The 16083-nt window shown below is 33.7% G+C and overlaps 3 protein-coding genes across 4 annotated transcripts; 2 read left to right on the forward strand and 1 right to left on the reverse strand.

Moving 5' to 3' along the window:
* Nucleotides 1-2783: 2783 nt before the first annotated feature.
* On the forward strand, nucleotides 2784-10249 carry LOC133796920 (uncharacterized). The gene is made up of 13 exons (XM_062234623.1): nucleotides 2784-3317; nucleotides 3396-3508; nucleotides 3596-3652; nucleotides 4367-4462; nucleotides 4538-4608; nucleotides 5371-5413; nucleotides 6099-6179; nucleotides 6286-6345; nucleotides 7529-7567; nucleotides 7826-7923; nucleotides 8398-8446; nucleotides 8800-8844; nucleotides 9357-10249. Exons 1-13 carry the CDS (start codon nucleotides 2957-2959, stop codon nucleotides 9840-9842), a joined length of 1599 nt encoding a protein of 532 aa, XP_062090607.1. The 5' UTR covers nucleotides 2784-2956; the 3' UTR covers nucleotides 9843-10249.
* A 335-nt stretch (nucleotides 10250-10584) lies between these two features.
* LOC133796921 (3-deoxy-manno-octulosonate cytidylyltransferase, mitochondrial-like) lies at nucleotides 10585-14010 on the forward strand. Of its 2 annotated transcripts, none has more exons than XM_062234625.1 (9): nucleotides 10585-10850; nucleotides 11021-11281; nucleotides 11624-11669; nucleotides 12164-12250; nucleotides 12325-12449; nucleotides 12701-12840; nucleotides 12947-12998; nucleotides 13113-13223; nucleotides 13647-14010. In XM_062234625.1, the coding sequence occupies exons 2-9, from the start codon at nucleotides 11039-11041 to the stop codon at nucleotides 13737-13739; spliced, it is 897 nt and encodes a 298-aa protein (XP_062090609.1). In that variant the 5' UTR covers nucleotides 10585-10850; nucleotides 11021-11038; the 3' UTR covers nucleotides 13740-14010. The 2 variants fall into 2 exon arrangements, with proteins under 2 accessions (XP_062090609.1, XP_062090608.1); XM_062234624.1 differs by having other exon boundaries at nucleotides 10586-10850; nucleotides 10971-11281.
* Nucleotides 14011-14839: 829 nt separating this feature from the next.
* Nucleotides 14840-15805, reverse strand: LOC133796922 (uncharacterized). Its single transcript, XM_062234626.1, has 3 exons — nucleotides 15788-15805; nucleotides 15325-15619; nucleotides 14840-15199 (listed from the first exon to the last, which is right to left on the reverse strand). The coding sequence occupies exons 2-3, from the start codon at nucleotides 15586-15588 to the stop codon at nucleotides 15029-15031; spliced, it is 435 nt and encodes a 144-aa protein (XP_062090610.1). The 5' UTR covers nucleotides 15589-15619; nucleotides 15788-15805; the 3' UTR covers nucleotides 14840-15028.
* Nucleotides 15806-16083: the final 278 nt, after the last annotated feature.

Consider the following 16083-nt stretch of genomic DNA (forward strand, 5'->3'; position numbering starts at 1 on the left):
ATTTTTTAAGTCTATTAAAAAAATATTTCATGAGTAAATTTATAAATTATAATTTAAGAGAAAATTTGGTAATTTTTTAAAATATCATTTCCATTTATAATTTTATTATTTGTTATTTGGATAAAATATAGGGATCTTTACAATTGTAAACCTATATTATAAAATAATTAAAAAAATCACATACAATTTTTTTTTTACAAAAATACCTTGCCATGCCATAAAAAAATGTCACATTCTAAAAGTAATATACCTAAATTTGAAACTTTTTCAAAATCCCAGTTTTCTTGTTTTTCTGGGTTTAAAAAAGTAACATTTTTGTTACTTAAAATTTTAATAAGTTACCAATTAGTTACTTTTTTCATGAAAAAAAATATTTTTATAGCATATTATTTTATATACATTTTGGTTACTTCCAATATTTATTTTTTGAAACTTTTTTTATCTTAAGACACTGATTAGTCATTTTGAAGTTATATTATAGTATCTTATTACTTAAGATACTTTTATGTTGCCAATTAGTGATTTTTTAGAAACTAACGAGTTACAATAAATTATAACAAATTACTATATAGCTTATTATTAAAAGTTACTTTTGGTATATTATACAATAATTTTTTTTATATTCTATTTAAAGTTACCAAATAATAACCTAAAGAATCTATTTTTAAAAAGTTAATTGGAATATTTTTAAATAAATTTAAGTTGTTTAGAATACAATATAGTATATTTTAAATGTAAAATAAGAATACAAATTTTAGCATATTAAATTTTGATCAAGTTTAAAATTTAGTTATTCGGTCAATACAATATAAAAAAAGAAACTAAAAGATGGCTTTTTATTCTAGTCATCTTCTCCGGCGACGGCAAAAAAAAAAAAATTCTACATATCAAAATAATCACCTTGAACAGTAGGTCACAATTGTATCACTTTTGAGCTCAACCAACTAGTGGTGTAGCTGGAATTTTATTTTTAAGTTTTGGAAAAAAGAGAAATATATAGATTTAAAGAAAGAGAAAAAAATAATAAAAAAATTGTTTTAATGTATAGATTACAGTGTAAATAATTATTTATATATAATTTTTGTAAATAAAATTCAAATCATGTTGAATGATGTAATTAATCTTAAAATATATTATTAAATTAATTTTATAAAAATATGAGAACTTGAAAAATTCATTATTCATAAGCACGACTAAAAGCAGAAAGCAATATCATGAATCATTGATTAAATTCTAGTGAACAACTACAATGCAAGTTTACAAACTATCAAATTAACCTTACCAGCTTTCACATTAATATGAAAAATGTGAAAAGAATCTCTTGTTTTTCTTCAGCCACCATGTTTGAAGAAGACCTCATCGTGAAGAAGGCCCAGATGTCGCCAAGCCCTCTACTTTGGCCTAGTAGCATTATCGCATCGTGGCTGAGTTTTCTACTTCGGCCCACTGGTCCAACTGCCATGGCGCCGAGTTGTTCCAACAATTATGAAATCACATAGAATTATGCTAATACTTAGTTTTGATTTTTTTTTTTTTTTTTTTGGGAAACTTAGTTTTGATTTTCGATAGGTTGATGCTGGAGAAAATTTTTATAATGAAGAAAAGCTCTAAAAGTGTTGGAAAAATTATATTTTATATATAATAAATAGCCAATTTAGGCTAATGTGTGAATGGAAAATTGATGCCTTAAATGTGGTCCATTGATAGCTGCTAATAAATGCAGATTTGGTCAAGGATGTAATCACCGTAATAATGGTGAATATTCTGATTGATATCAGAAATTATGGTAAAGATTGTGATTGATCAATATCACTAATTTTGTGGGATTTTTGGCATTAATTCTCTTGTGTCCACACTTGGTATTCCACCCCATATGAAGCCTATAAAAGGAGGCTTCACCTTTCATTCTAGAGACACCAACAAATAGAGTCACTCACTAAAAAACTCGCTTGTCTTCTTCTTCTTTGTTTTTCGTAAGTCTTAAGGTGATAGAGTGAAGATATTAATCCGAGTTCGCTGGAGTAGTGAAAATAGTGTATTCCTCTACTCGTTAGTCGTTGTATCCTGGGAAGTGGTTGCTCACTTATCCTCTAACACCAATCAGGTAGATGAGACAAATCTGCTTTAAAAAAAACGTGTTTTACGTGCCTCGACTTTCTTTTCAATTACCAATTTTATAATTTATTATTTTGTATTTATTTTTTCTTATTCTTTAATTAATAATATATTATTATGTTTATTAATTTTCTCCCCACTCTTTATTTAAATTCTAACAAAAACTTACTTGCCCGAAGACCAAGGTGTACATTATGCAGAAACAATAAATACTTACATGAAGTCCAAGTTCATAAGAGATGCCCATAAGTATTCTTATATATAATATTAAAGATGTACGTACGTATACTTCAATACAATTTATTCACCAACTTTTTCAAACCTTTCATGCTTTCGGAGTGAGAAAGATGGGAAAGTATTGTATGTGCATAGAAGATAAAAAGGGATGATGGTATTTGAATATATTAATTGGCTGTGTAAAGAGTGTGTGGGGTCATAGAAAGTACCAAACCAAGTATATTCATGTTATACTCATTAATTTTTTTTATATATATTTTTAGTTTATATTATGTATATTTTTTGTTTTTAAAAAAAGTTTAATTTAAGTATATTTTACATGTATTTTTTACTTTATTTTTTGTGATTACTTTATTTCGGCACATTTGACAATATTTTTTTGTAAATTCAAATTCATAAATTTGAAATGAAAAATTTAGAACGGAAAAAATCTAAAAAAAAAAAAAAAGAATTATTAAGAGAAAAAATGTTGGCGCCAGAAAACCCCAGTGATCAACGACTGCGAAACCTAATTTAATATAACTCCTTCTCCTGCGGCCCATCCAGACCTAACCCTCACTCCTAATTATTCATCCCTGCTCTCCCAGTCCCAGTGTCTTCTCCAATGGAGGAGACCTCGCAATCCCAAAGTTTCATCTACGAAACCCTAGGTACTCTATTCTTCCCGTCCTCGGACCAATCGTCACCGTCCGATCACCCCGAACCCTATTCCGTCTACCGGAACGAGATTTCTCTCTCCACTATTCCTGTGCCATCGTTCGACGTCGACGCTGCCGCCGCTCCTGATTTCTTCTCCCTTGACGCTGCCGCAGATGAACACTCGTCCCACCCAGTTCTAGAATCCCCCGCGCGCCCTCGTGGAGCCGAGCCTAAGATACCGGTTCCTGAGGACGAGCGGCGGCTTGAGAGCAGTTGGTTTCGTGGCAATAGTAAATTCAAGAGCCCTATGCTTCAGCTACATAAGGGTACTACTGGTTTTAAATTTGAAAGCAATTCAATTCACGAGATACTGGATATTCAATTAATTTTATGTGTTTCTACAGAGATTGTGGATTTTTGCGATTTTCTATCTCCAACTCCAGAAGAGAAAGATTCCCGTAATGCAGCTATTGAACGTGTTTCTGATGTTATCAAGTATATTTGGCCTAACTGCGAGGTATATTTTGATCCTTTCGCTCTCTTTGGGGTTATGCGTTCCTTAGAACTTTAATTATGATGATTTCTACCTGTGGCAACTTTATAGGTAGAAGTTTTTGGGTCATTCAGGACCGGTCTTTATCTTCCAAGCAGTGACATTGATGTAAGTATGTCAACCCCCATCTTTTTTGTAATATATGAAGTTTTTTTTGTAATATATGAAGTTGTGATGTTTTCGTAGACGGTAGACCACTATTCTTTCTTATTGTTATTGCTCAAAATTATTAATGTGTGAACTAGCTTATATTGAACTAGCTTTATATTCCTTACCCTTTATATTGAACTAGCTTTGACGACGTTTTTTTAATCTTTAAACTAACTCAGATCACTTTTACTAGTCTAGTTCATAATGGGAAATAGAATGAGGAGAGTGTTTATCTCTTCAAATTAGTAATGGGTTTTCTTATATGGGTAGGAACAAGTTTTCGTAGCCCCACATACAAATTAGGAGAGAATCACAATAAAGTTATATTACTAATTGAAGCACTTCGCAAACATGCTACACAAGAAAGGGATCCATTTTCTCTTTTTCGTTTCCAAAATATTTCTAATTACAATCTATTCATTATAGATTTGTAACCATGCTATGAAATTTGATTTTTAAATTATTTTGCTGGAATGGATACTGGAGTGAGTTTAGAGCAATTATTGATTTTTGGCCCAAACATTTTCTAGAATTTGAAAAATAATGTGTGTGGGGGTTTTTTTCCCCCACAATACTTAAGCTAGGAATTGAAGATTAGTGTGTTTCTTAAATAATGATATCTCATCATTATTTTTCCAATTAGTGCTTTTCACTGATTGCTGCCAATGATAGGTTGTGATTCTAGGCTCAGGAATCCTGAAACCACAGCAAGGTTTGCAGGCTCTTTCTCGGGCATTGTCACAGAGGAGCATTGCAAAAAAGATACAGGTGCATTTTTGGTAATTATCACTTTTCTCTCAACAGATAGTTTACCTTCTTACTTTTTGGCTATCCATTCTTCAGGTGATTGCAAAGGCTCGTGTGCCAATTATTAAATTTGTAGAAAAGAGAAGTGGTGTTGCATTTGATATAAGGTTTGGCAAACACTCTTTTGTAACAGTTCAAAATATTTTATGTTTGATTTGGAATCAATCCCGGTATGATAAATAGTTTATGATTCTCTTAATATTTTGCAATTATGAAATCTTTTAATGTAATTTCCTATATATAATTAAATTTTAGTTGTCATATTTTATTGTCTATGCTTCCATGTGTCTGTGGAACCAAAGTGGATTTGCATTAAGTGGAATTCCCTTATCAAATCAGCAACATAAAACCAGGTGGCAGCTGTTGGTCACTTGGTCGTTACCTAACAGTTAGGCTAACTGCTAAGATACATACAGTATTTTCGTCATTTTCGGTTGTTGGGTTGTAGTAGCCTTTTTCATTGTTATTTTCAATGAAATTAAACTTGTTTGTTCATCAAAATGCCCGAGAAGACTTACATAACAACACTTCACAATTCCACAAAAGCCTGCACTTTTTAACGTAACCACCTGCAAAATCTTGAACTAAGAAATCATTTAACATATAATCTGATAACCATTAGTACCTGTACAACTCTAGTGGGATGAGGTTTCACACATGCACTTTTTATTTCTGAGAAATAAACCACTGAATGTATATGTCAAACAAGAAAAGTGAAAGCTAGATCCAAACTCTTGATTTTGTGCTTAGAAGCCATTGCAAAAGCATTTTATATTAAGTATGTGCTGTATTATTAGTCATGGCTGACTTAATTGACTGATTGATTGTTGTTATAGGTGTGAAAGCTTATTTTTATTTTTTTTGAACAGTTTTGATCTACAGAATGGACCAGTGGCTGCTGAGTTTATCAAGGTTTGTTACACCATCTTCGTTTAATTATATTTATAAAGAAGAAAAAGATGTTCTGTTTACTTTTTTTTTTGGAATTGGTGTCAACCATGGTTAATGCTTCCACAAGCAAGTTAGAAATTTTCCAAATGTGTAGACGTTTTATGATAAGATAACTGCTGCAATAGAAGTCAGTAAATCATTCTGAATAGAATACACAAATAAAATTGAGAATGAGAATTCAATCTATCCTATCTCTTATAGCAGTGAAAAATAAAAATTGTAGACGTGGTAATCTTAATGTTCTATTGTTCACATTGAGTGAAGGCGTTCCTGTGATTGAAAAATCTTTCAGGTCAACATCTCATATTAACCTTTTGATTATGAAAATTTGAGGCTTCTATCTTATGCTTGGCATGAATATTTCAATTTTATATTATATTTGTCATTGCTTTTACTCCGTAATTCCAAGATTGAATTGGTTTGTGGTAAGGTACGCCCTAATTTGTCCACCAAGTCTAATTGAGCAAGTTGGAGAACTCATTTTCTTTCGTCGTGTCGCCACATTATATTTGTCATTGCTTTTACTTCGTAAATCCAAGATTGAATTGGTTTGTGTCAAGGTACCCCTAATTTGTCCATCAAGTCTAATTGAGTAAGTTGGAGTACTCATTTTCTTTTGTCCTATTGCCACATGTTACTGTTTCAGGATGCAGTTTCTAGATTGCCTCCTATACGGCCTTTGTGTTTGATTTTAAAAGTATTTTTACAACAGAGGGAGCTTAATGAGGTATGTTCTTTTACTCTAAATTGTATTAAAATTAATATGGCATTATTATTACCTGTAAAGTCTTTCACTCCAGTTTCTTAATTCAAGATTTTACTAAATTATTAAGGTGTACTCTGGCGGATTAGGTTCTTATGCACTTCTCACCATGCTCATGGCAATGTTGCAGGCAAGTGATTCTTAATAAGTTCGTTTCAAAGTTGCTTTGTGATTGCATATATACATTTTAGCTTGTAGGACCTGGTCAGTTCCTGCAGAACTTCCTGTTAATTGTAAAATGAATTAAGCTCCAAGACTTGGAGGAGAAACTTAGAATCATTAATATAAACAAATAAATAATCTATGAGAATGGGTGACGGAGGGGTCTATAGTTTGCTCTCATGAGGTTCTTCGTGAATGAGACCTATCTAGCCACTAGCTTGTGTTTCCTACCTCCCCAAAATTGTTGAAGTTAGGGGGGAGGATCCAGTGTAAAAGATACTTTAAAAAGATGAACTGCTTCTTCTTTTTCTGGTGGCCCCCTCCCCTACACAGACAAAGAAAAAAGAAAAAAAATCCAGTAACCAAAATAAGTATACTAGAGTTTGTTGTGGCGTATTTTCAGATTAATTGATAGCGTGCCTTGAGTTCCTTGACTGTTGGGAATGCCTTCATAACTCAGATCTATGATGTTTTTTGTTTTTATTTTATTTTATCCCTTGGGAGTATTAGAATCTTACTACCATTTGATAAATGTAATAATATACTACCATTAATGTTTCCATATTCTGTGGTAGCCTATATGGTCATAGTGAGAAATGTTGCACTTTGTTTAGAAGGAAAAGGGATTCTGGGATATCATCATATTAGACTGACAAGAAGAAACCTATGACTTAAAAGCTTGATGAAGCCCTTGGGACAATTTGCCCTTTTTTGTTTTCTCTATGATCAATGTTTTACAATTGCTTTCATTACAGCTTAATACAGTGAAAAAGGCAGTGTTCTACCTTTATTCTTCGTTATTTTATATATGACTGGACCTATAAGTATGATGCAGCCTTTTAGACCTTTTTGGCCCTTCCATGTTCCCATAACGATAAGTTTTGAAAATTGGTTTTTAAAGTTAAATGCAATGGAGAAGACAGTTTTCTACATTTATGCTGAGCTGGTGGTGTTGTGTCATTTTATATATGCCTTGACCTATCAACAACTTCTTTTAGTTTTGGGAATGGGGTAGGAGGCTGGCTCAGGGATCATGGCTTTTGATACATATCACTTATCAGTGTCATACATTAGAGCCAAATCCATTTACATTCTGAAAATTTTCTCTAATTTTGATTTAGCTAGTGATCTAACACATTTTTACGCTGCAGAGCCTACGGGAATCAGAAGATAACTTAGGAATTCTTTTGGTAAGTGTTTCTTAAGCAAATACTTTAAAGTTTTTTTTATCAACGTTCCATTGTTTTTTAATATTAAAGTCATTTCACATGGAATCTAACTTCTAGGGGTGAGCTATTGTTAGTGCTGATTTTTACTCCAGATTGTACAGTAGAATGCATATGTTATTGTGTGGTTCATATGATGCAATTTTGGTGTTTTTGCTTTAAAAGATTTCTGTGGGCACATGATTTTTATATATTTGTATTTCTTTTTGTTGTGGAAAATAGGTAAACTTCTTTGATTTTTATGGGCGTAAATTGAACACGCCAGATGTTGGTGTATCCTGCAATGGTGGAGGCACCTTTTACTCAAAGAATGATAGAGGGTAAACAGAAGCTTCTTGTTCCTTTTCATTTTTGCTTGTTATGCACTTCAATCATCAATATAATTACGAGAGTTGACTTTTATGTTTTGTTTCTTTGATACTTACTACTTAGGGATAGTCCAACATTGATTCCTTCGGACGTATCAATAGGACAAATGCGTCCGTAGTGACTAGGGTGGATAATTGCAACCTGTTTTTATTTCACAAATATAGTAATATTTCGAGATTTCTAGTCATCACAGTTTTATGATGTCTATTTAAATGTACTAATTTAGATCAATGTTCCTGTTTAGATCAATCTTGTAGGGATTTTTGTCATTTTCAGATTCCTAAGATGGATTGTGTAATCTAACCACAAAAATCCTGAAGATGTTTATGTGATTGTTTCTGTTAAGAATGCAATGACATTTATGATATCAGTATGTATTTTTATTTATATGTTTACTGAAGTTATTTAGTTGCCTTCTCTTTCAGTTTCTTAAATAGAGGACGCCCTTTTCTTATATCCATTGAGGATCCTCAGGTTTGTTGGAACATTTTGCTTGCTCTGATAAATTATAGTTTTATTGTTCATCCTTTGATTAAATATGCATTTTGTAGAAAGACAAACTTGTATAATTTCATTTGTTACTGGTGTACAAATTACCCCTTTTGAAATGTTTTGACAATGATTTTCTGCAAGAGAAAAAAATCCCTTTGGAAACATGCCAAAGTGGATAATTTTGTTATCATTTACAAATTTGATGTATAAGTTTGTAATATTTAAAACAGAAGGGATAAAACTGGGTAAATAAGGAAGAAACTTCGCCATCTAGAATGGATTCTTTTCTATTTCTGGTTACTGAGTAATGTTTCTGTTTTGCTGATGATCTCTAGGCACCAGAGAATGACATTGGGAAGAGCTCATTTAATTATTTTCAGGTTTGTTTATCTTGGCTTTCTTTTCTTTTTTTCATGGCTGTTGGTAATGTCGTGTACTTAATTTGTAGGGTGAATGTGGGTTTGTTGTTGGATTTAATTTTGTCCGAAAATGTAGACGTGTATGTGCTGTATAATTCATCATTCTGCACTTATGGTCTTACTGTAGCCGATGTCTCTTCGCTTCCAGGTAGCTTTTTTATGGCACATCTTGTGCTACATAATGGGTGTTGGTGACTTCAGTATTGTTGAATCATTGAATAGAGATATTCGTTAGCTGTCTAGTATTCATAGTTTTAGTATCTTCGTTTATTTTATGCTCCACATTGAAAAAACATTCTCACTGGGTGAACCTTTTGTGAACTGCTCTACTGCCATTTTCATTTTGAACGGGTATCTAAACTCTGCAGTGTAGTGAATGAAAATTTCCATTTTTTTTACCTCATATCATGAAGGGGAAGAAAACTCATCTTTAGAAAATGTTTAGTATCTAAATTTGTTGTATATGTTCACAGATTAGGTCAGCTTTTGCAATGGCCTTCACAACCTTGACAAATCCTAAGGTTATCTTGGGCTTAGCCTCCAACAGGAGCATTCTAGGTACCATAATCAGACCAGATGCAGTCTTGCTGGAACGCAAGGGAGGATCCAACGGGCAAATGACTTTTACTAGCTTGCTTCCGGGAGCTGGGGAGCCATTACATTCCCAGTATGATCATCAGGAGATTCTGTGCAATTGGCAATTAGATGATGAAGAACCCCTGCCACGGGGAGGTGATGGGGCTGGTGAGTTTAGTGAGCGTTCCTCTGGTAAAAAGAGGAAATCGTCTACTAAGAAGGATAAGCATGTTAAGAAAGCAAAAGAGACAAACGGAGACATGGGCAGTGCAAGTCTTCGAGAAAGTGGCTCGAGAAAAGAGGTAGTAAAGAAAAAACATTGGAGACGTAACCAAGCTGATACCAATGGTTATGGTCGTAGCTTGTCTCCATGGAGTCACTAGAATCCTTATTTTTTGTAATTGCTAATATATCTTGGCTGCTCTGTTCTCGTCAAGTCTTGCCATCATGAGGAACGACGCAATGCCCAAACAGAAGACGGGACACTCTGTCTTCACTTTCTAGGCGGCCTGCTTTGCGGTAATGCGCTCAAGAGAGTTTTGGTTATGAACTTTTAGCTCGTTTTGTATCATGTAATGTATCTAGCTGAGTAATAACCGTTAAACAGTTTTGACGTTTCTAGCTCTAAGTTTAGCATATATAGATCATTCTTATGCTGTTATTCTTTGAATTAGGTTTAGGCTTGATTTTTTGTTTTCTTCTTTCAGAGGACGAATAAAAAAAATATTTTGTTGGTCCTTTCATGGCCTTGTATGATTTGATTCAGAATGCTAGAACTTTTGTAGCGGAAGATCATGATCATTGATTTGCGAGTTTCTTGTGATATAGTGAAATTGACATTTAAAAAGGAAATTAGCACAGTACCAATATTGTACGCAAAAGTGCAGCTGTAAAGAATTTCCATTGCGGAATACATCTTGGTTGGCAATGTTGATTAGAACATTTATATTTTAGTAACGGCAACATAATACCGAATCTTGCATGAAAGAAAATGTTAATACTAAATATTGGAAAAGTAAAATCGAATAACAATATGAAAATAGTAAATGAATTATTTCAAAGGAAAATTTAACATTTAGAAATCAGAATGCACAATGAATAAATTGCAGTTTTTCTCAGTTTATTTGTTACTGCCTATTATTATATAGAAACTTTCTTCCAAATCCAACGGCTCTCATCTCTCCTCCGCCTCTCCTTTCCCAGCTCATTGCTTAGGCTTCACTCTTTCCCTACTTGCCAGCTCACTCACTACCTGTCATTTCCGTTCTTCCCACCGCCACCGCTTTCCCCAGCCCTGTAGCTTCGCACGCATCGGTGGTCTCGCATGCCTTTGCTCTCTTCCTCTCGCTGAGTGATGTTTGATTTTTAGGCCATATACTATTACATAATATGTAAGCAAACAATCCATTATGTATTGTTGTTTCCTGATAATTACATCTCAGTGATATATTAATATGAATACTAATTTTAATTAAATTCTTTGTAATTTGCTACTACTTCCACACTCACAGTCACTGCCGTTGGAAAAAAAAAAAACACAACACAATCTTCGAATTTTCAGTGATTGACACACCACGCCATGTCCACACGTTCTTCTTCGTCCACATCTTCTTCGTCTTCATGTGGATCTTCGGGAACTACCATTGCATGGATCGGTTATGGCATAGCCGCCATTACAGCTGCAGCGATTGGAGCCCGCTTCTATCTGGGTCAAACAACTAAGTTCCGAAGCCGGGTCGTTGGCATTATTCCCGCCCGTTTTGCTTCCTCCCGCTTTGAGGGCAAGCCTCTCGTTCAGATCCTCGGGAAGCCCATGATCCAGGTGCCCATAACTTTTCTTTAAAAAAAAAAGAATTGAATTTACGAATTTGTATGAATTGGTGAAGTTTTTATGGTAGTGTTGATCTCATATTTTGAAGGGCGTCTTTTTAGTTTGGAGTATACAGTTACGAATAATGCACTTTAATTTGTTAGATTTATTGAAGAAACGGCAGTTCTTTCTTTTGGAAATTTATTATGTCAAAAAATTAATTGTTTGAGCTAAACAATTTCCTGGGTTCAGTTATATATGGATCTAAGAGGTAGTTTTTTAAAATCTCATTTTCAGAGCATTGTCATTTTGTTCTAGATAAGTTTAATCATTTATTGAGTTCATTTTATGCAGAGAACATGGGAAAGGGCAAAGCTTGCGGGTTCGTTGGATCATATTGGTATGTCAAGTAGCTTCTCTTCATCTTATGATATTACATTGTAAAAAAGTAAAAAGACTCGGACAATGTTTCTGTCTGAAAGCTTAGGATCAAGCTCAAAGTGGTTAAAGAATTATTTTGATTCAAGTTTCAGGGTTATTAATGCATTAGCCAATTTGTGTTAGTAGCTGACTGCCCTTTCAAGATTTGTTTTGATAGGTTACTGAAGTAGAATCAGTTCTCCCTATAATTTGTTCTGTTATTTTAGATCCATTCTTTATGTACTGGTATCGATCTTCGTATCTTAAAGAGATGAGTTTCTTAGTTGTACTAGAATATCCTCACTGTAAGGAAGGAAAATTGAGTATCAAAGAGAATTTTGTCATGTTGTTGACAAGGTTTTGGCATAATTATTCTTTATCTTTCCTTTAATCAACCTTCCGCTGGCTCTTATTGCTCAATTATCCGTCTCAGTCATCTACTATCATTTTCATCTGGAGTTTTTTATGGTGTAGTTGTGGCCACGGATGATGATAAGATTGCAGAATGCTGCCGAGGGTTTGGTGCTGATGTCATAATGACCTCAGTGTCTTGTCGAAATGGTTGGTTTCTTGCTATTCTTGAACGTCCATTTAGATATTTTTGGGTGGATTTTGTTGACAGAGTACCCTTTTAGGTACCGAGCGTTGCAATGAAGCACTTCAGAAGCTTGATAAGAAGTATGACATAGTTGTCAACATTCAGGGTGATGAGCCTCTTCTTGAACCTGAGATTATTGATGGAATTGTAAAAGCTTTGCAGGTATATTATTCTCTTTCTTTTGCTTCTTGATATGCAGAGTTATTTCATATATAGACTACTCAAATCGAGTTTTCAAGTTTGAGTCTAAATGGACAAAGGATTAAAAATGAAAAACTTTGAACTTAGGTGAAGCATGACTTGTTGAATATCCTTTAGTTTAAAATCATGTTGAAATAATTTATTTATTTTGTACAATTGCCTATCTTTAGTTAAATATGGGTGTTCATACTGGAATTTGTTTTGTCCACCAGGATGCACCAGATGCAGTATTTAGCACTGCAGTTACATCTTTAAAACCAGAAGATGCATTTGATCCTAATAGAGTGAAATGCGTGGTGGACAATCGAGGTTATGCGATCTACTTTTCTAGGGGGTTGATTCCATATAACAAGTGAGATTATGCGTTCTTGGACTTGCTTTTTATCTTTTATAATATCATGTGTCAAAAGCAATCCATGTTTACAAGTGCTTATCATTCTGTCCAAAATTCACAACAGGTCAGGGAAAGTCAATCCACAGTTTCCATATTTACTTCATCTTGGAATTCAGGTACCAAATTGAAACATTCTTGTCTGAAGCAGACTTTTAAGTGATATTTACACTGTAGATGTAGGTTACCCATATTTTTTCCGATGACTAATATGTGTCTGGCATGTCTACCAGAGCTACGATTCCAAGTTTCTCAAGATATATCCTGAGCTTGAGCCTACTCCCTTACAACTAGAAGAGGATCTGGAGCAGCTTAAAGTCCTTGAAAATGGATACAAGATGAAGGTATAATGAGATTTTAACGAAGTTAAAGTCTCTTGAAACTTGCAAGACTTACAGTTTTCTTAAAAAAAAATTCTTGCTTTCACACTGGAAGTTGTGAAGAAACTTGGAAACATTTTCTTGAAATCTTTGTTTACTTGGACCATAATTAATTAATGAGATTTCAAAGCAGACCTTAACATCACACATTAATGGGATACAAGATGAAGGTATTGCGAGATTTTTACAAAGTTAAAGTCCCTTGAAACTTGAAAGACAGTTTTCTTCATTTTTTTTTCTTACTTTCGCACTGAAAGTTGTGAAGAAACTTGGAAACATGATGTTGAAATCTTTGTTTACTTGGACCATATATTACATTAATGGGATTTCAAAGCAGACCTCAATATCACTTATTAGTAATTTCTTCTTGCTAATTATTGTGTGCAGGTGATTATGGTTGACCATGAAGCTCATGGTGTTGACATTCCAGAAGATGTTGAGAAGATAGAATCTCTCATGCGTCAGAAGAATTTGTCTTAGGTATTTTTTTTTTTTTTTTGGAAGAAAGAATTTGTCTTAGTTTGTTTGTATACTACACATCTATATTATAGAAAAACACAATCAAAGTTGTCCATTTAAACTTGATTATTAGTGGCTCGACGCTTCGAGCCAATTGTCTGGTTCACTTGGTTAAGGGAAAAATAAGAGTGTTAATTAAATAACCAACCAGATATATTTATGTTTTTGTCCAGCTGTAATCACTCTTTGTAAGTCCATTTTTTGTATTCATTGTCATTAAGACTGTGCTCTATATCCCATGTTTTGAAGTTATTTCCATAATTTGTGCAGTAATTGTATCGTATTGTACTCTATTCAGATTGTCAAACATGAGAAAAATGTAATTGCTACATTATCTAAATTGGAATTTTTCTAAATTGTAACATGAGACTACTATACAAAGTGCTCTTACAGTAGCTGTTGGATTCACATCACATGATAGGGTTTATAAAAAAATTAGTGGTTGAGGATATAATATTGACTTGTATATTTGATATTAAAAAAAAAATTGACTAGATTTGTTGAAATGGTAAATAATAAAATACTAATTAGCAAATAAATAAAGAAGGTGATATTTGAGTAGATTCAGGATCCGAGACTTACTCAAAACACACAATTCGAGAGAGATTGAGGGAGGGAGACAAGTAGAACAGACAAAGCAAGAGACTCGTAAATTTTCAATTCTCCTGTTGTTTGGTTGATTATTGTAATACATAAATATACTAACTAATAAGTTTAAGTTCACAAGTCGTTTCTTTTCCCAGGTAGATAACAGTATTTTACTAATTATTATTTTAATATTCAGTTTACTTCAAAATTAAGAGAAGAATTCTAGGAAAGTGAACATGCCAGACAAACTTCTTTCTCTGTCTCCTAACCTAACCCAAAAACAGAAATCTATGCTCTACTTCTACTGATTCTGATTTTGCGTGTCTTTATAAACCAAATTCATCACACCCTGCCACTGCCACTCACAACTCAAAGTAACCATTACCCAAATTATGATAAATATATATATATATTTTCAAATTCTATTCATTTATATTTATTTTTCCAAAATGAGATTCCCTACCATAGCAAAATGAAACCAAGTAACAACTCTTAACACAAGTCAAAATTACAGGTAAAAGCCCAAAACGACAGAGATTGTAACTGTAACCAAAGGTGTCGTTTTCTGTAATGGCATATTGAAATTGGCAAAAAAAAAAAATAATTAATTACAAACAAGATTATATCAATTATGGTGAGACGTCTGAATCCAAATCTTAATATTAATTCCGTAGCTGTGGTTCCGCGACCAACTGGACCTCTGTTTTGAAAAGTAGAACCGACAGTGAGTCAATGGAGAAGTAGACGAACCCACCTGGTGAGTGTGTAACGAACGACCCGAAACTCGCTCCCACCACGCAATGCCACGCTGGTCCGTACGACGAGTCAAACTCCTAAAACGACCACCATTGCAAATTGTAAAGATAAACACTGATTAAACAAACGACAATCAGTTCAGAAAGAAACCCACCAACCAAAAAAACAGAGAGACGGCGAGCTTTGGAGCTTGTTAGTGTACCTTTTTGAGAGCTCTAGCAAGGTGGGTGGGGTTCGGACGAGTTTTCGTTGCCGTTTTTGTGGACACGACAGAGTCGAGGAGCGATCTGGTGCATCTCAAGGCGTGTTCTTTCATGTGGGTGGGCATGTCGGATGATCTCAACCGGACGTTGAAGCTTATGGCTATGGCAGCCAACTTCACCTCTTCAGTCGCGGATCTTAATTTTAGTGACCCTTCTTTTGGAATTTGCATGGCTTGCTTCTCTTTCAATTTTCCATTCATCATCTCATCACAGACGCATGTATGTATATGAGACCTATAAATCCAAATGAAGTTTACTTTAAAAAAAAAATCCAAAAGAAGTTTGTTTGTGTTGGAAAGGAACAGAGAAAAGAAAGAATAAAGTTGTTAAACAAAAAAAGAAGAGGAAGAAAAGTAGAGAGAGAGAAGCAGAGTTGGTGAGAGGGCTAGAAGTTTGACTCACCTTTTTGGAAGAAGAATTTTCTTAGTGCCAACTCTCCTCTCTTATTCTACTCGTTGAGGTCCGCGACAAAAACGGCATTTATGATAAAATAAGTAAATAATAATATTATGTTAAATGAGTCACAATTTCACAAATGCAAAACATGCTTCTATTCTAATAAACAAATCGATTCTCAAGGCTTCTGCTTCACATATCTTAAGAAACTATATATATGTAAAAAAAAACGAAATAAGAAGAGAGAGAGAGAGAGAGAGAAATCTCAATTAATGTACAATTCACACAACTAATCCGTGTGA

Source organism: Humulus lupulus, chromosome 8, assembly GCF_963169125.1.
Source record: "Humulus lupulus chromosome 8, drHumLupu1.1, whole genome shotgun sequence".
In the NCBI taxonomy this organism is placed as follows: domain Eukaryota; kingdom Viridiplantae; phylum Streptophyta; class Magnoliopsida; order Rosales; family Cannabaceae; genus Humulus; species Humulus lupulus.